At 35.8% G+C, this 20,114-nt stretch overlaps 1 protein-coding gene across 1 annotated transcript; it reads left to right on the top strand.

The window, feature by feature from the left end:
• Window positions 1-43: 43 nt before the first annotated feature.
• Window positions 44-19,906, top strand: NDUFB5 (NADH:ubiquinone oxidoreductase subunit B5). The gene is made up of 6 exons (XM_079156378.1): window positions 44-226; window positions 10,176-10,264; window positions 12,133-12,199; window positions 13,225-13,286; window positions 15,097-15,203; window positions 19,678-19,906. Exons 1-6 carry the CDS (start codon window positions 103-105, stop codon window positions 19,796-19,798), a joined length of 570 nt encoding a protein of 189 aa, XP_079012504.1. The 5' UTR covers window positions 44-102; the 3' UTR covers window positions 19,799-19,906.
• Window positions 19,907-20,114: the final 208 nt, after the last annotated feature.

Raw genomic sequence — 20,114 nt, 5'->3', positions numbered from 1 at the left:
CCTTATTCAACATGGCCGTCCCGCCCCTTCGACCTCATTGGTAAATTGGCTCTCTCGGCTCCCGTTCCTCTCCTTCTCTTCTTCCTATTGCCCGTCGTAGCCATGGCGGCCATGAGTTTATTGCAGCGGGCTTCGGTCACTGCAGTGACAGTTTTGTCTGGCCGCCGCGCTGGCACTCCGCTCGGATTCGGAGGCTTCCTCACCCGTGTTTTCCCGAAGACCATCGGTGGGTGCTGGCCTTGGGAGAAAGTGCGTGCAGGGTGTGCTGGGTGAGAGATGGGAGGACTGTTCTCAGGTGACCTTGGTGGAATCTGGAAGGAGCCGGGACACATTGTGGGCTTGGGTCTTTTAGGAGAGACCGAACGCGATCTGTGTGAGGATTTCCGAAGCAATCAGACCAGTAGCGTTTTGATTTTTAGCATTTGTAAACACTTTGCCATTCACCATCCCAGTTACTACTTATTTGCTGCTGAGGCTAGAAAGTCAATAGAACTGAGTCGCGCGTGTGCACTCTCTAGGGCACCAGATTCTTGGTAGTTCACCTGCACTGGATTCTAGTGCCATAGGAAGTCTCGTTGCAGAGAAGTCTATATGTAGACAGGTAAGAGGCTCAGGGCCAACTTTCCCATTAGGTACAGTAGTTATTGTGCTAATGAATACGTAATAATGAATTGGATTGCATTTGTTTTATATAAGTGCAGTCATAAAATAGTATTTTTAGTCTGTTAGGAAAGGATCCACGAAGGCAAAATTGCCTTGGCTCCAGGAAAGTCATAATGCACTCGTGGGAGGGCTAATTTTTTTTTTTTTTTTTTTTTTTTTTTTTTTTAGAAAAAGCAAAGTTTCATTGATTTGCTAGCAAAGGAGAAACACGGAACTTCTGTCCCCAGGCTGTGATTTTCTCTGCCAAGGGGAACGCAGGGTTCTTAAAAGAGGAATACAAGGGCTGACATCCAGATATTATCAGTCGATGTAATTAATTAGAGTCCATCGGGTGTCCTTGAGAGAGTAATTCCTCCAGCTCCCAGGCTTAGAGTTTCTTTATTTTTGTGGGCAGTGATATTCTTCTCGGTAATAAAAGACACGGTAGCTTAGTCTGGGACAGGAGAAAGTAGTTTTGTTTCCCTGCTGTTAGGGAGGAAGAGAGGGAGAAGAAAAAAATAAAAGAAAAACACATCAGAGCTAGGGCTGTAGCTCAGTGGTAGAGTACTTACCTAGCATGTGCGAGGATGGGGTCCAATCCTCACACCAAAACAAACAACAACAAAAAAAGTTAATTTTAAAATAAGTCACCTGGGGTCGAGGAGGAGGTAATGACATCAGAGATGCAGTGTTACTGGAGGGGCAGGGTTTGGTGAACCTGAACCTGGTGGACTGCTCTCCCTTACCTGGGCCATCATATCTCTTTCTCTCTCTCTCTCTCTCTCTCTCTCTCTCTCTCTCTCTCTCTCTCTCTCTCTCTCTCTCTCTCTCTCTTTCTTTCTCTCTTTGGTTGTGGTATTGGGTATTGAATTAAGGTGCACTCTATCCCTGAGCTACATCTCCAGTCCTTTTTAAAAAATTTTTCCCCATCTTTTACATTTTTTTACAGTTAAATATTAATTTAAATATTTTTAAAAAAATTTTTTTACATACATTGATATAGGATAATAATGTCTGTCTCATTCTACCATCCTTCCCACCCTAAGGAGGGCTACTTTTGATCCCCTGAGGGACTACAGACTGCTTTATTGAGGGCTGAATAATTACAGTAGCAAAAGATAAGATGTTTGGAATTCAAATTTCATTCTCTCAAAGTAAATACAATGTTATTATCCCCATTTTACAGATGAGGGAACTGACTCAGTTATTATAAAAACAATGCACCACTCTACTAAATGAACAATAATAGCAGCCACCATGTATTGAGCACCTGTTGTATGTCAGGCACCATTCTTTTTTGTTGTTGTTTTTTGTTTTTTTGGAGATGCTCTCTTTTATTTGGTATTTTTAGACAGCAAAGTCTTTTTTTGTTTTGTTTTGTTTTTCTGGGGTTTTTTTTGAAGGTCTAGAAATTCCCATTTTTTTTCTACATTTTTTAAATTGGTGCACTATAGTTGTACATAATGATGGGCTTTGTTGTTACACATGTGCACAATGTAACAATATAATTTGGCCAGTGTCACTCACCAGCACTTCTTGCCACTACTGATCTCCCTTTGATTTTCATAAGATTCCCCAACCCCCACCTTTTTTTTCCCTTTTTCCTTTTTAGCTTCCATATATGAGAGAAAACATATGACTCTTGACCTTCTGAGTTTGGCTTATTTTGCTTAATATAATGGTCTCTGGTTCCATCCATTTTCCTGCAAATGACATAATTTCATTTTTCTTTATGGCTGAATAAATTTTCTTATGCACTCATCCGTTGGTGGACACCTAGACTGGTTCCATAGTTTGGCTATTGTGCATTGTGTTGCTATAAACATGGATATACATGTATGATTATAGTGTGCCGATTTTCATTCTTTAGGATAAATACTGAGGAGTTGTATAGCTGGGTCATATGGTGGTTCCATGCCTTGTCTTTTGAGGAACCTCCATACAGATTTCTATAATGGTTGTACTAATTTGCAGATCCACCAACAGTGTAAAACTGTTCCTTTTTCTCCATATCCTAACACTTTTTATTATTTGTATTCTTGATGACTACCATTCTGACCCATGTGAAATGAAATTTAGTGTCGTTTTGATTTGCATTTCCCTAATTACTAATGGTGTTGAACATTTTTTCATGTACTTGTTGGTCATTTGTATTTCTTCTTTTGAGAAGTATCTGTTTAATTCATTTGACCATTTATTAATTAGGTTGTTTGCTCTTTTGGTGTTTTTTGAGTTCTTTATATATCCTTGATATGAATTCTCTGTCAGAAGAATTGCTAGCAAAGATTTTCTCCCATTCTGTGGGTTCTTTCTTACATTCCTAATTATTTCCTTTGCTGTGTAGAATCTTTTTAATTTGATGTCAGGCACCATTCTAAGGCTTTAAAGTATTGATTCATTTAATCCTCTTGAACAAAGATACAATCTTAGTTTGCCCTGTGTAATATTAACAGGAAGTAGGACCTTTACCGAAAACCAAAATTATGGTCTTATTTTACCGCCCGCCTTCCAATTTTAGTTTGAATTTGATGCTTCACATAATGAGGCAATATACATAGGAACTCACTGGAAAATGTTGGAAAGGACCAGAGGGATTCTACAAATTTCCAGGAGGAATTTAAGCTTCTTATAAAACTATATCTGCTGTTATTCCTTGATAAAATCCTTTTGTAAGCCATTTCTGATTATAGATACCCTCAAATATAGAGGGAAGTAGCTATTAACTATCTATTTTATGGGTGACTGTCATACTATGTACCTGCTTTTGAAGATATTTTACAACTGTCATTATTGTTTTAAAAATTATTGTTTTATCTATTCCTATACTACTGTAAGCTCTGATATGGGAGGGATCCTGTCTTGTTTTGTTTTCTCTGAAACTAGACTGCAAGGTTCAAATCTGAACTCCAGAATTTAGAAGTTTTATAACCTGGAGCCATCACATCTTGGAAGTTAAATTTTGAGAACTTAATTGCTCATAATTTTTATTTTCTCATCTTTAAAAAAGATGATGATTTAACCTATCTCAGGGCATAGTTGTGAAGAGTGGGAAAAAAATCTATAGCACCTGGCATTAGCCTTTTTAAAAAAAAAAAAGTAAAGTATACAACATAAACTTTACTATCTTAACTTTTTTTGTATATTGTGTCAGAGATTGAACCCAGGGGTGCTTAACCTCTGACCTTGCTAAATTGCTGAAGCTGGCTTTGAACTTGCAATCCTCCTGCCTCAGGCTCCCAAGTCACAGGGATTACAGGCTTGCGCCTCTGTACCCAGCCATCTTAACCATTTTTCAGTGTACACTTCAGTGATAGTAAGTGTATTCATAATGTTGTGCAGTGTTCACCACTATCCATGTATAACTCATTTCGTCTTGTAAAACTGTCTCTACCAACAAAGCAGTAACTCCCCTATCTGTCCTAATCAGCCCCAGATAACTACCATTCTACTATCTGTTCCTAAGACTGACTATTTTAAAGATGTCATAAGCAGCAATATACAGTTTTTGTCTTTTTGTGTCTGGCTTATTTCCCTTAGCATAATATCCACAAAGTTCATCCATGTTGTTGCATACTTCAGAATTTCCTTTCTTTTTAAAACTGAATAATATTCCATTGTATATATATGTGGTCATCTTTTGTCCTTTAGTATCTGCAGTAATTGGTTCCAGGACATCCACAAATACCCCAAATTCTCAGTTACTCAAGTCTCTTATATAAAATGGCTTAATAAATGCATTTAACCTCGGTACATCCTCCTGTATACTGTAAATCAACTCTAGATTGCTTATACATGTAGTACTATGTAAAGAGTTGTTATGCTGTATTGTTTAGGGAAAAACAATAAGGAAAAAAGTATGTTCAGCACAGAAGCAATTTTTTCCCTAAATACTTTCCACCATGGTTTGCAGAATCCAAGGATGTAAGATCCACAGATACAGAGAGAGGGTCCACCATATCACATTTTGCTTATGCAGTCATCTGTCAAAGGATACAGTTGCTCCTATGTTTTATCTACAATGAATAATGCTGCTGTGAACATGAATTCGTAACAATGCTGCTGTGAACATGAATTCATAACTCTTTAAGACCTTGCTTTCAATTCTTCTGGGTGTATACCCAGAAGTGGAAAAGCTAGATCATATGGTAATCCAGATTTTAATTTTTTGAGGAACTGCCATGCTGTTTTCCATAGTGGCTATACCATGTTTCATTCTCACCAACAGTGCATAAGAGTTCCAATTTCTCCACATTCTCACCAACACTTGTTATTTTCTGGATTTTTGATAGTAGCCATCCTGATGGGTGTGCAATAGTATTTCATTTTAGTTTTGATTTACATTTCTCTAATGCTTAGTGTTGTTGAGCATCTTTTCATATGCTTCTCGTCCATTTGCATATCTTCTTTTGAAAAATGTCTATGCAAGTCCTTTCTCTGAATTTTCACGGGGTTGTTTGTTCTGTTGTTATTGAGTTTTAGGAGTTATCTATATATTCTGGTTATCAATTCCTTATCAGATAGATTACTTGCAAATATTTTCTCCAATTTCATGGGTTACCTTTTTATTTTCTTAATAGTATCTTTTGGTGCAGAAAATTTATTATTTTTCTTTAAGTCTATTTGGTTTTCTTTTGTTGTTGTTGTCTGCCTTTCCTGGCATTGGCCTTCTATAAGGCTCTGTGAACATACCTTTTTAAAACACCTATTGCTGTCATTTGATCTTCATTCACCTTGGTGAAAACCTTTCTCAGAAAATAAATAAATATATGTTCTCTGTTTATTTACATTATTTATTAAACATCAACTATAAAGGAATTCCAAAGATGAGCTTCAGGCCTTCCTTCTGCTATAAGGAACTTTAACTTAAAGACTGGCATGACAAATTATGGTTAAAAAAAATGAGTATTAAAGTGGATAATGCTTGATTTCGATAAGGCCCCTGTGTTAATGGCTTGGTGCCCACCTGTGGCACTATTGGGGGGTGATGAATGGAGACTTCAAGAGGTGGCATCTAGTGGGAGGTTTTGAGACTTCGGTGGTATGTCCTTGAAGGAGCTATTGGAACTTCAGTCCTTCCTCTCTGTTTCCTTGCCACTAGGAAGTATACAGTTTGCTCTATCATGTGTTCCCACCACATGTTCTGCTTTGCCATACACCCAGAAGGAACGGGGTGTATGTTTGGATATGGGGCTCTTGGGATGAACAGATGTTGAGAAAGAAGGCTAAAATAAGGGAAGTTGGAATCAAAGTAGGGGAAGGGATGGAAGGGACTAAATTCAAAACCAAATACTTGGTTTTATAGACAACAAAGAATGCTTTAGCAAAAGAGCTACATGAGTAAGGCATTTTAGAAAGATATTTCATAGGAGATGTTGATTACTTAGACCAATAGGGAAAGAAGGAATTGAAGGGAATGGAGAGTTTGACTCTTAGACTCAAGAGGCCTTGTTAAATGAAGAATGAGCAGTAAATGCAAGGAAGATGCCCTGAGGTTTTTAGCCTGGGTGTTTGGTAGTGCCCTTAACTGAGAATGAGGGAAAAAAGTGACCCAATGTTGAGTGTTGTCTTTGAAACATGAAAAATTCCTTCATTATTTTACTCAGTTGTCTGAAAATCAGAATTGTCAAAGACTTAATAACTTTCCTGAGGCTGTGTGCATATTTAAAATTGTTTGTTGAAGGCTTAGGCATATGTAATTAATGATTACCTAATTGAGAAATTTCAGGTTTTGAAGAGTGGTGGAAGATGCCAATTTTAGTGGTAGGAAGAACTGAGTTCAAGAAATCCTGGGATTCACTTGGTTATAAATCATGTCCATCCTAACACTTTTAAGAATGTAAGCAAATGGCTCTACACATAGATGACAAATCATGAAGGCTCATAACATTTGAAGAGAGTTTTACTCTATGAAATAGACTGTAGAATGGTTGATTGTAATAACAGTTATCTAGCACATTTAATGACATGAATAATGATATAATAGGTACTTATTTGTAAAGAAAGAGTAAGCAGTTCACATTGTTAACTGCATTGATATTGCTATAATGCAATCATACCAAGCTTTCTTCCTTTGTTTTTTTTTTATATTTTTCCATATCATTTATAGTTAATGTTCCCTAAAACCACATATAGTTTAATCCTCTCCCTATTCCTTGTCTGATTAAAAAGGAAAGTTAGGAGTGTATTTTCTTTTTTGAATAAATGTACAATATTTTCAGGGACTTAAGAAAAATTCTCTTAAGTAGTTTCATCTACTTAAGAGAGCAGTCATATTCACAGAGTGCCCACCATGCTGCAGACACTGAGATACAGATACTAAAGATACAGAGCTGAATCAGATAGGCAGTCCCTGACTAATGGACTTAAAAAAAAGGTTAGGGTTAGTCCTTCCTGCTCTAAAAGAAATTACCAAATAATATTAATTACTAACTTTAGATGGGGCAGTCAGAGAAGATCTGAGGAAGTGACATTTGATCTTAGCCCTGAAGGATGAGATGTGAAGGCAGTCTAGGGAAAAGCATTCCAGGCAGAGGGGAAAGGAAATGCAAAAACCTGAAGGCAGGAGAGATTTCCTGGAACTGAAAGGGAAACATCAAGAGATGAGTTGGAAAGGCATACCTGTTTATTCTTAGATCATATATTCTGATTCTCTGAGAGAAAGAAACAGAATTTCTTTAGGCTAACCCCCTATATTGTGACAATCCTTGTTATATCCCATTATTGATATTTAAATAACTTTGTAATGGAGAATGGATGAAGACAGTCTACAATTCTACAAGTTCTACAGTTTTAGAACCCCGTATCAAGCTGAGAATTACTCTTTCACACATTAAGCCTAATTCTTCCCTTCATGTCAACACAGAATTAAATAAGTCCTCTTACATGGGACAGCTCTTGAGCTCAATAAAAGCACTTATCTGGTCTCTCCCAGACTTCTTTTATTGTCAGCCAATCAACTTGAGTTCATTCAGTTTCATTAGGTCAGTTTCCAGGTTGTTTGTCATCCTGGTTGCTTTAAGTTGGTTCTAACTCCAGATTGTCCCTGTACAAGAATGCCCTGGAGTGGATAAACTTCTGTAATCAGGAGATGAGGAGCAGGGAGGATTGTCATGTTTTGACCCTGTACTTCTAGCATATCAGATTAAGATTGAATTGGATTTTGGCTTTTTTGAGAGCAGCTCTATGGGGGGGCAGTCCAGGTCAGACTTTACATATACTTTATTCTTACCTAATTGTATTTAAGCCTTTTGGATTCAGCCTTTTGTAAATGTACATGAAGACTTTTTTGGGGCCCCAATTCATCCTCAGTGTAATAACCATTTTGTAACAGTAGCTTTGTTTCCAAGACTCAACAAGCTAGGAATGTTGACTCTCTCTCACCCAGTCCATTCATAAAAATCTTCATGCTGCAGGGCTTTGAGAGATCCCATTTTTAGGTTACTGCATTAATTAATCAACATATTTTATGTCTAATCAGTCAGTTGATCAATCATTTACCTATTACAAATTTATCTAACTTGCTCCTTTCCAACTTATTACATACCTTCCTCCCACCCCTTTCCCACCATCCTGTCTGAATAGGAACTTTCCTTCTGAACTTGTTTTTTGTACTACTATTTCTCCTTTGCACTTATAGATTTATAATTGTTTATTTAGGATAGTCTGTTTTTTCCAGCAGGATCTATATCCCTCTCAGACTGTAGGCCTAGCATAGGACCTGCATATAGTAGTCACTTAAATATTTAGTGAATTAATGAGTGGTTTGTGGTATCATCCAACCCATTTTCTTCTTCAAAAAATTCCCCAGTGGAGTTATATCCTATGTATGTATAATATGTCAAAATATTCTCTACTCTCATATATATCTAAAAAGAACAAATAGAAAATTTAAAAATTTTTTTTAAATTCCCTAATGGTATCTATCCAACAATTTACTAGAATCCATGCTTATATTGCAAAGTTCTCTTAATCTTGTTATTTTAGAAGCTGTAGTACCATGAATTATACTTAGTAAATTCATGCCAGCTTCTAATTATCTTGTTAATTGATTAATATCCTAAATTCATTGCAAGATGCTGCAAGCAATTTCAAAATTAAGACAGATCCTGTCTTCAAAGCATTTATAGTCAAAAGTGGTAGAAGTGAAAGCAAATATAAGCATGGGTTCTGTCTCAGATCCAGCCAATCATGAGTTAAAAATATGCAGGAAAAAAATTTTATCTATAACTAAATATGTATATAGATTTTTTTCTTGTCATTATTCCTTTACTAATACAGTCTGATGACTATTTGTGTAACATTCACTGTATTAGGTTTATAAATTATCTGGAGTATAATATGCATAAGTTATGTGCAAATACTATGCCATTTCATATAGTGAACTTGAACATATGCAGATTTTGGTATCCACACAGGTCCTAGAACCAGACCTTTATAGATAATGAAAGACCACTGAATACACATCACTAACATGGAAAGCAATTCAAAAGTAGCAGAGGTCTTATTTGATTGAGGGCATTGGGATTTCTTGGAAAAGACAATGTCATCTGATCATACAGGATAGATTTTAGGAGAGAGGAGGGCATTCCAGACAGTAAATGTGAACCAAAAATACAGATCTATTTAACTTCAGTTATGACTGAAATTCCTTTAGTGGGAAATTATTTTTTTTTTATTCTACAGTGACTCTCATTCAAAATTCAAGAGCAATTGCATAGCAGAACCATAGTAACCCCATTTCTCAGTAACCACCAGATCTTTTCCTACTTCTGGTGAAAGAGGCTTGGAATACTTGTAGTGATCCTTGCAGATCTCCCAAACAGGAAGTGTAGAAAGAGGATCCAGGTATGAAATTTTGTCTCCATTTATCTCCAGCCAGGCTTCCTTAAAGTTTGATCTGGGGTGGGGATGTTGAAGAGGAAGGTGTTCTTAATCTCAATGGTTTACAGATGGATTTTGTCAAGGTAGAGATACGGTTTTGTAACAGGTTTGAATTCCTGCTGGAAATTCATAATTTACTGGAATAGCAGTAAATAACTGCTATTCCTTTGCATCTATTTTGCAGCAACTTCCTAAATATATATTACCTTATTTTATGAAATAGCATAATTGAAAGGGTTTTTTGCAGTATTAATATATATTTATTGCAGAGGAAACAAAAGATGAGCAGCTCAATCAGAATATCTGACTTTCCAGCCTGCTAGTGAAACAAATTGAAATTATTATTTCAGTATTTCTTTAACATTGAATTAAAATGAGGAGTGCTGTACAAGTGGGAGAGTACTTGTTTACATGTATGTGGTCCTGGGTTATGTATGTCCCCACCACCACAAAAAAAAGAGGAAAGAGCTATAGTTCAGGACCATATATGTTCTGTCTGCCCTAGCTTTAGTACTGAAATAAAAAAGCATTTTTAAATCCTAATTCATATTAAAAATTATGCACGTGTGTTTTCTTATCATTTGATTTTATCTCTTAACATAACAGTATTCCAAAATGAACCTTGTATGAACAGGGTAACTTAATATTTGCAGCTCCTGTGCGACACAGTACAGGCCATGGGAAAAGACTGTTCATCATCAAACCTTCTTCATTCTATGACAAGCGTTTTTTGAATTTATTGGTGAGTTGAAAATTTTCGTTGAACTAAAATCTTCCTGTAAAAGGAGGAAAAAAATTTGCCTCTTTAGAAAACATCTTCATTATATAAAAGATCTGATTTTGCGGAAGGGGGAGACGGGGAGACCAGGGATTGAACCCAGGAACACTTAACTACTGAGCCATATATCGCCAGCCCTTTTTTATATTTTACTTAGAGACAGTCTTGCTGAGTTGCTTAGGGCCTCACCAAGTTGCTGAGGCTGGCTTCGACCTTGTGATTCTCCTGCCTCATGCTTCCAAGCCGCTGGGATTACAGGTGTGCACTCACTGCACCTGTGTAGTAAAGTCTTGTTACTAATTCTCTTCTTTTTTTATTTTTTAATTCTTTTTAGTTATCAGTGTACCTTTATTTGTTTGTTTATTTATTTATTTATTTATATGGAGTGCTGAGAATAGAACCCAGTGCCTCACACATGCTAGGCAAGACCTCTTCCACTGAGCCCGAGCCCCAGCCTCTAAAACTCTTCTTAAATTAGCAATTCACACTAAATTGGAGGTAAAACTTAAGCCAATTCTTTCTTCTCAAGATTATGAGACTTTGTAATCTAATTTGTATTCTCTACTTGAAGAGTGAAAAAGAATTACAGCACTGGGGATGTAGGCCAGTGGTAGAGTGCCTGCTCAGCCTGTACCAGGCCCTGGTTTGAACACAGCACCCCCCAGAAAGAAGAGGGCAGTGGGTGGGAGGGACAAATGTGAAAGTTGATAAAACTTCAAAAATTGATTCTTGAGAGGATTAATTTTTTTATTACTAAAATATCCTTTAAATTACAAAGAACTCATTAGAAAACTTAATAAAGGAGATCTATTTTGGGGGGATACAATTTTTTAAATTTATATGTTGTTGAAGAACATTGATTTCAGAGTGATGATGACCATTAATGCAATCTTAATTTAGCAATAATATAATAATTGCTTATTTAGTGTACTGCATATTTGTTTCTCGAGGCTTTAAAAGAAAGCAGAGGCATAGAAAATGAGAGATTGTCTGGACTATTTGCCACCATTCCTAAAGCTTTGGCTTATCACTTGAGTTCTGGCTGTCTCTCTTGCTCTCCCATTGTGCTTAATGTCCCTTTTTATCCCCTTGATTGAGCTCCCACTTTTCCTTTTTCTTTTTTCTTTTTCTGGTTCCAGGGATTTGAATCTAGGTTCACTTAACCACTGAGCTACATCCCCCAGCCCCCTCCCTTTTTTTTTTTTGGTAATTATTTTGACATAGGGTCTCCCTAAGTTACTTAGGGCCTTGCTGAGTTGCTGAGCCTGGCCTTGAATTTACCATCCTCCTGCCTCAGTCTACCAAGTTGCTGGGATTACAGGCATGTGTCAAGATACCCGGCAAAATAGTTTATGATTTTTTTTTTTTTTTTTTTTTTTTTTTTTTTTTTTTTGATGGTGCTGTGGTTCAAACTTAGGGCCTCAAGCATGCTATGAGCTTTTACCAGTGAGTTACATCCCAACCCTGAGCTCCCCATTTTTTTGTCATGACCATCTCAAACCCTCTTCAATGGCTAAAATTACCCTAATGTTTTTATACTTTGCTCTTAATACTGAATTTTCTAACTTTCATGACATTGCTTTAACCAAAAAGTGAAAAGTCACTTAAATATATATCGTATTCTACTTGTACAATTAACCTTTACTTTTTTCTTTCATTTTTTGGTACTAAATGTAGGTGCTTCAAGCACAGAAATCAATAATTTAATACTGTATCCTCAGTTTGGCAAATTTATTTTATAAGAAATAAATGGAATCGGAATCATGTGCTGGTGGGAAGAGTTAGGAAATGGATGTGAGAAAAATCTATTTTTTTTTTTTAAATTTCAACAGAAATTCTACATTTTGTTGACTGGGCTTCCAGTAGCAATTGGCATAACTCTGGTGAATGTATTTATTGGTAAGTTTCCCCCATAGCCAGCACCACAAAATTGGTAAATTTTAAAACATATACATTACATTTTTGGTGGGGGGTACCAGGGATGAACTCAGGGGCACTCAACCACTGCGCCACATACCCAGCCCTATTTTGTATTTATTTAGAGACAGGGACTCACTGAGTTGCTTAGGACCTCACTATTGCTGAGGCTGACTTTGAACTCTTGATCTTCCTGCCTTAGCCTCCTGAGCTGCTGGGATTACAGGCATGTACCACTGCACCAGGCTACATTATTTTTTTAAGAAAGAAAATCCGAATATTGTAATAAAAAACTCAGTAAGATAAATATAAACATGTTAGTTTCTTTTACAATAACCAAATCTCAATCTACAATAATGTACCAGGTTATTTTTTAACACATTTTTTCTCTCTAGAAACTTTAAAGGTTATGAATTTTATGATCATGTAGGAGGCTTTTGAAACCCTCATCTTTCTTCTCCTCCTTATTTCCCAAAACTAGCTTTGATAAGTCTGAAAAAGAAAAGTAAAAAGAGAGAGTTGGGAAAGAGAATTTTTTCAAATTCATCCTGAAACATATCAACCTGTAATCCTCTAAAATAGACATGGAAACGTGAATGAGAATAGATATCAGATGTTCATGGGAAATTCTGTTCAAAGTACTTCTAAAACCTTGAATCCTAAAATATTTTATCATAGATATAGGGAGGACCAAAAAAAATAATATGGTTATATATTAGTGTATATGGTTATATATCTGGTTATATATTATAAAAACAAAATGGGAACCTCTCATATAATGCTTACAGATAATGCCTTACACTCAGGCTACATCTAAAAAATACCTAAGGAATGGATTTTCAACCAGATTAAAGTGAATTTAGAAAATTAGATCTCCTTTAGTACAAATGAAAGGAAAGATGAAAACATCCTTTGAACCCACAAGAAGTTGATTTCTTTATTGGTGAAGAGTTAATATCTTAAACTCCTAATGCTAAAGTTGAACCACCATCATTTTCTCTTATTAGGTGAAGCTGAATTAGCAGAAATTCCAGAAGGCTATATTCCAGAACATTGGGAATATTACAAGGTTTGTATAGGTCATTAAAAATTAGGTGAAGGTACTTGTCAACCTGCTAGTTAATCTCTTAATTTGGAAATTATGATAAAGTTTTATGTTCAATTTTTTTGTTTATTCATTTTTTTTATTAAAGCATCATGATTATACATAGAAATTGGGTTCATTTTGACAAAATCATACATGCAAGGAATTTGATTTCGAGCCCCATCCTTCTCCCTTTTTCTCTCCTTCTCCCGCCTCTATTTTCCCTCCTCTATTAAACTTCCTTTTTTCTACGTACACATAAAAGTGAAATTCCATTTAGTATCTTTATATACGTCATATTCAATTTTTGATATCAAGTAGATGATACATTTTTTTACTTTTTTAAGCAACTGTTCTTGGTGTATTTCTTCATTGTTTCTTTTATTAATTTAAGTTTTATAGCTTTCTAGAAAATTGTCTGCAGTATATTCTCGGTCTAGCAAAGTAACAGAAATTGTCCTAAGTTCAGTGTCGTAAGAAAGCTATTACCAGTGCTAATGATAGCTATCTTTTGTTGAGCACCTACTGTGTAGCAGACACTATACTGCTTTGCAAATATTATCACATTTCATGTAAAAGGTATTGGTACTATTTTCACTTTAAAGATGAGAAAATTTGGGTTTAAAAAGGCTTAACTCATTTTATTCCATTGTCCCAGAAGTGAAACACCTATAAAAATTTAAATACGGCATAATCATTTAAATGTGTGATGATGAGGATAATTATAATAGGTTATGAATAATTTAATAATTTTTGAGCTTTAGATTATGGTTTCCAGCCTATTTTAATGCACCTATGTCAATTTTGTTGAACTACTAACAAAATTGAAAATTTGGGACTTAATGGATTAAGTACCTGTCTGAGAGAGGGCCAGTACTTGTTGAACCCAGTCAGCTTGATTCCAGAGCTTGCACTATTAGTCATCATTCTAAACTGTTATTACTGCCAAAACACAGAATTAACCTAATACTTGTCTTTACAAGTATTATAGTGAGATGACCTTGAATAGAGTGTGCCTCATTTTATAGTCTGAATGAATTATATTTTGGAAAAGAAATGTTTCATTTTATTTTATTTTTTATTTATTTATTTTTTATTTTTTACAAGACTGCATTTTGATTCATTATATACAAATGGGGTACATCATTTTGTTTCTATGGTTGTACACAACATAGATTCACACCATTTGTGTAATCATACATGTACATAGGGTAATGATGTCTGTCTCATTTCATCATTTTTCATACCCCCTCTCCCTCTCATTTCCCTCTGTGTAATCTAAATTTTCTCCATTCTTCCTCTCACCCATCTTAAGGGAAGCTATGAAATTAGTTTATCTTTGGCAACCGGTGGAAAGAGCTTCATGTTGGGATCAACAAAATCTGGATTTTTTCTCCTGAATTTGCCACTTCATATCCCTAAATGTAGTGTAATGTGAAAGTGCACCAGCTTTGGAGTCAAGCAGACTGGTTAGAATCTAGACATTCCCAGGGCTGGGGATATAGCTCAGTTGGTGGAGTGTTTGCCTAGCATGCACAAGGCCATGGGTTCAATCCCCAGCACCACAAAAAATAAATAAATGACATTCCCACTTAGCTGCATAATTTGTGTAATTTTCTCATCTCTAAAATGAGGACAAAAGCTAGCATCTATCTAATGGATTGAAATTATTTAAAATACATGGCATATAGTAAGTATTATTGGTGTATCTGAAATAGTCATTTTAAAGAATAGTCAACTAGAAAAGCCAAGTAATGTTCAGAAATGGTAATTTCAAACAAATTCTCTCTTGTAGCATCCTATATCAAGGTGGATTGCTCGTACGTTCTTTGAGTGCCCTGAAAAGAATTATGAAAAAACAATGGCTGTTCTTCAGATTGAATCTGAAAAGGCTGAATTACGGTAGGAAAAAAGGGTGGGGAAGAAAGTCCTTTTCTTGGATCGCAAACCACAAGAGAAAATATGAATAAAGTTATATCAGCACTATAGAATGCCTTATGTAAAAGGATGAAGATAGGAGAGAGAATTTGCTTGTTTGGAGTGTAGACTGAGTTGATAACTATTAAGAGATAATATCTGTCAGAGTAAAAGGAATTCTTTTAAAAATATTCATGTATATGCAAGGCAACTCTTTCCTCATCCTACCCAATTCCATACCTAGTCTCATCCTTAGAAATAACCCCTATTTAGCAATTTCTTATGTATGTTCCTAGAGAAAATTTTATATGTAAAAAATAAATTTTATGATACCATTTAAAATTATAGCAATACAGATAGACTCTTCCTATAAATGGTGTTCTGCACTCACCTTGTCTTTATTTCAATGAATGTAGCTTGGTGATCTTTCTGGGATGGCATATGCCCATTCTTTTGGGGATTTTTTGGGGTACTGGGGATTGAATTCAGAGGTACTCAACCACTGAACCACATCCCCAGCCCTATTTTGTATTTTATTTAGAGATAGGGTCTCCCTGAGTTGCTTAGTGCCTCACTATTGCTGAGGTTAGCTTTGAACCTGTGATCCTCCAATCTCAGCCTCCAGAGCAGCTGGGATTACAGGCATGTGCTGCTGTGCCCAGCTGGCATATGCCCATTCTTTTTAACGCTGTATTGTATATTTTATGGGTAGATGTGCCTTACTTTTTATAACTAGTTCCCTATTGTTGGTATTTAGGCTCTTTCCAAGTTTTTAGTATTATACATAATGCTATGGTGAGTATTCTTATACATAAGTTTTTGCATACTTATATAACATATTTAGGAAGTAAATTCCTAGCAGTGACACTGATAAGCCAAATAATCTATGCTTTTACACGGTTGGTAGAGATTGCCAAACTCTTCTTCAGAAAGTTGCACTGGTTATTTTTTCCATTGCCTATGATAATTTCTGTTTCTCAGAAATGGAATTTATCAACTTAAACTTTTTGTTGTTACAATAGTTAAAAATGTTAATGTTATCTTATTATTTTGATTTTGTATTTCTTCGTAAGGTTGGATTTTTTTTCATGTATCTATTAGTTGTGTGCATCTCTGTAAATTGCCCATTTTTCTACTGATTTGTACATCAATTAAATTAGTCCTTCATTTTGTTGCAGATATGTTTTCTCAGTTTGTCATCTGTCTGTTGGTAATGAAAAATTATTTGCAACACAGCAGTATCTTTATTTTTCGATAACAAATGTGTATGGTTTTGAATACTTAGTATAAACCAGTGTTACAGTTCTTTCTATGTATTTTTTTAATTTAATTTTTGTTGTGTTTGTCAGTCCTTTGGTTTTTGAGATTTTGATCAAGTACAGATCTGTGACAGTAATTAAACAAGTAAATTGATAATGTGAAAATTACTTCTTTAAATGTTCTCTTGGGGACTGGGGAACAGCTCAATGAAGCTTTGAGTTTGATCACCAGCACCACAAGTACACACACACATGTTCTCATGTGTTAGGAGTGAGATAAAATTGACAAGCAATCAAATGCCCCTACCATTTAACTTTAGTAGGTTTTTGAAAAAAGCATATACCTGTGTGTCTACTACAACAATCAAGGTCTTTTGGTCACTCTAAAATGTTTTTGTGTGCTTCTTTTCATCTATTCCAGTGACTCTCCATCCTTTATTCCTAGCCTCAAGCTACCATTAGTCTTTCTGTCCATTCTGTTGTAAATTTTATAGTTTATAAAAATTTGTATAATGTTGAAAAATATTTAAGTGATGAAAAAATGTGATTGGCCATGTTTCCTAGACATGTAGTTACCACACGGAACTATCTTTCAGTATTTAAGAGCACAGAACAGGAATATGGTTTATACTTAGTAATGTTAGTAAAACGTTTTTGGACTTCAGACACATAGAGTTCCAAGTAAATGATCAGATCCTAAAATTCCTCAGACATGTAAAGATCCTAAACAGTTATAGAACAAAACAAAGAAAAACAAACCAACCAAAATCCTGACTACTACCTCTAAAGGAAAGATGCCAATATGATGATAGAATGTGTGTGGGGGGGGGTTGTTTTTGTTTTTTTTGGTATTGGGAATTGAACCCAGGGGTGCTTAACCACTAAGCCACATTCCCAGCCCTTTTCATGGTTTATTTTGAGGCAGTATCTTACCAAGTTATTTAGACTTCACTAAATTGCTGAACTTGTGATCCTCCTGCCTCAGCCTCTTGAGCCATTGGAATTATAGCCATGCACCACCATACCCAGCGGAATGTGGGATTTGAAAAAGTATGCATTTAGATATTTGAAAAACGAACACATAAAGAAACACACAAAGTAGAAAGAGATTGTTTCCCATAGTTGACTCCCAAAGATATGACTGTTATTTTCATAGGTTTTTGTTTTGTTTTGTTTTGTTTTGTTTTGGCTTGGTTTTTTGGTACCCAGAATCGAACACAGGGACATTTAACCACTAAGTCGCATCCCCTGTCCTTTTATTTTGATACAGAATCTTACTAAGTTCCTTAGGGTCTCCCTAAATTGCTAAGGCTGCCTTCGAACTTGTAATCCTCCCAACTCACTGAGATTACAGGCATAAACCACCACGTCCTGCTATCCTTTATAGTTTTTAATGCTATATGCGTGTATACTTATACAGATTCACAAATGGTTATTTACTGCATTTTAATGAAATGGGAAAGGCTACACATACTCATATCTTGCATTTTTAACCTAACAGTATATTTATCATCTCTTCCCACATTACTATGTATAGATTCTCCTTATTGTTTTTAGTAGTTACATAGTAATCCATTATGTAGGTGAGCCATAACTTATTTAACTATTTAGTCCCCCATTGGTGACTATTTTAATTACTTGCATTTTGGATAATTGCATTCTAAAGGTAGGAAAAGAGAGGATGGTGTTTAATCCTTTAAAAAAGATGAATAGCCAGGTGGAGTGGTGCACACCTGTAATCCCAGTGGCTTCGGAGGCTGAGGCAGGAGGATCACAAGTTCAAAGCCAGTCTCAGCAAAAGCAAGGTGCTAAGCAACTTGGTAAGACCTTGTCTCTAAATAAAATACAAAATAGGGCTGGGGATGTGACTCAGTGGTCTAATGCCCCTGAATTCAATCCCTGGTACCCCCCCCCAAAAAACAAACAAACAACCACCAGATGAATAGACATAGTCTTATAAGTACACAATTGCAAAGGTACATTGTCTCTTTAGATAAGGTTAGTGAGCTTGTTATTGTTAATAATGTGTATTATTTAACTGTGGTGAATTTACAGTCATGTGAAAAAGTTCTTATGTTTTCTGTTAAAATGTAAAGTAAAAGGTTTAATAAGAAGGGACTGCTTCAGGAATATGTAGTAGTTTATGGAAATTTTTGATGTGGAAGAAAGGGAGAGCATCTTTGCAGAATAGAAATTATTCAATTTGTGAAGAAGGTTGAGGACAGCAGAGTAGATCTTAGAGTTGAAGAATGCCTCTTAATCCTGATACCTCTCTCTATCTTTCTCTCTTTCTCTTCCTGAGTTGGGGGTCTCACGGTTGCTTAGCTTAGCCTCAAACTCCTGGCCTTAAGTGATCCTTCTGCCTCAGGCCTCCTACCCCAGTAACTGGAACTACATGCTCATGCCACTGTGTCCAACTAACTAACTTAATTTCCTTATTTCTCTCCTTCCTTCCTTCTTTACAAATATTGACTGAGGGTCTACCATTGACTGGGCATCATCACCAGATGATGCTGGTGAACAAGGTTTCCTGCCCTCAAATTTTCTGTGCAGTGGTGATTAACAGCCACTATAGACAGAAAAGGTTTCTGTCTCTAGAAAAGCGTATCATTTTCTTAGTACTGGAAACAGCGTACAGTCACAACAGTGAATGTTCCATAAATGACTCTGATTGCATCTGAAGGGTGGAAGAAAGGAAAAGCATTGTCACAATTCAGGTGAAAATTATCTGTCCAGACAAAGAGCAAGGATAGTGAAGGAGAATATTCATCATCAACTCAAGTAATATTTATATGCCAAAACTATTCAATGACTAACTATATAAGCAAGATAAAAGTTATAAGTCCTAAATTTTGATTTGGGATACATACTAGATGTGTGCCTACACATGGTCTTTGTACATAAACTGTCTAGTGGCAGTTCTTTATAGAACTGATACATTAAATTGGTAATTGGAACCAGGCAAAGTGGTGCACACCTGTAATCCAGGTGATTTGGAAGGATTGCAATTTCAAGTCCAGTCTCAGCAACTTAGCAAGCCCTTCAACTTACCTAGACTCTGGCTTAAAATAAAAACATGAAAAGGGTCAGGGATATAACTCAGTTGTAAAATGCCTCTGGGTTCAGTCCCCCATTTAAAAAAAAAAAAATCTTGTAATCGGAATGCTGGAATCACCGTATCGTTATTCCATTTGTTACAGGTTAAAGGAGCTGGAAGTTCGAAGACTAATGCGTGCGAGAGGTGATGGACCCTGGTATCAATATCCAACTGTTGACAAGGCGCTTATTGATTATTCTCCAAAAGCAACTCCTGACAACTAATCGTTTATTTCTTTAAATACAAAGCATATTCTCCCAAGTGGAATATAAATGAATAAATATAGTGTGTATTTTTGCTCTGTAATGAATAAAAGAGCTTCTTCCATTGCTCTTTTTCTCAGTGTTGGTTTCAGATGAAGGCTTTTGATTTGGGGATTTCAAAAACCTGGAGAAATAAGAATTTGTGAATTTCTGAAGTTGTGATAACTTTGAAAGGTTTGTTTTATTTATCTAGCAAAGAGAAGTCACAGAAGTCTCATGTTAAGGATCAGGAGCATAGTCATTTGTCTACGTTGTGTTGTGTTGTGGGCATCTGGAT

The sequence above is a fragment of the Sciurus vulgaris genome, assembly GCF_902686455.1.
Source record: "Sciurus vulgaris genome assembly, chromosome: 10".
Lineage (NCBI taxonomy): Eukaryota > Metazoa > Chordata > Mammalia > Rodentia > Sciuridae > Sciurus > Sciurus vulgaris.
This window is presented reverse-complemented; position numbering and strand designations above follow the sequence as displayed.

Coding starts and splice junctions, on each gene's coding strand:
- NDUFB5 (XM_079156378.1), top strand. CDS start 103: ATGGCGGCCATGAGTTTATTGCAGCGGGCTTCGGTCACTGCAGTGACA. Junction 13,287..15,096: donor AACATTGGGAATATTACAAG/GTTTGTATAGGT, acceptor TCTCTCTTGTAG/CATCCTATATCAAGGTGGAT. Junction 15,204..19,677: donor TCTGAAAAGGCTGAATTACG/GTAGGAAAAAAG, acceptor CATTTGTTACAG/GTTAAAGGAGCTGGAAGTTC.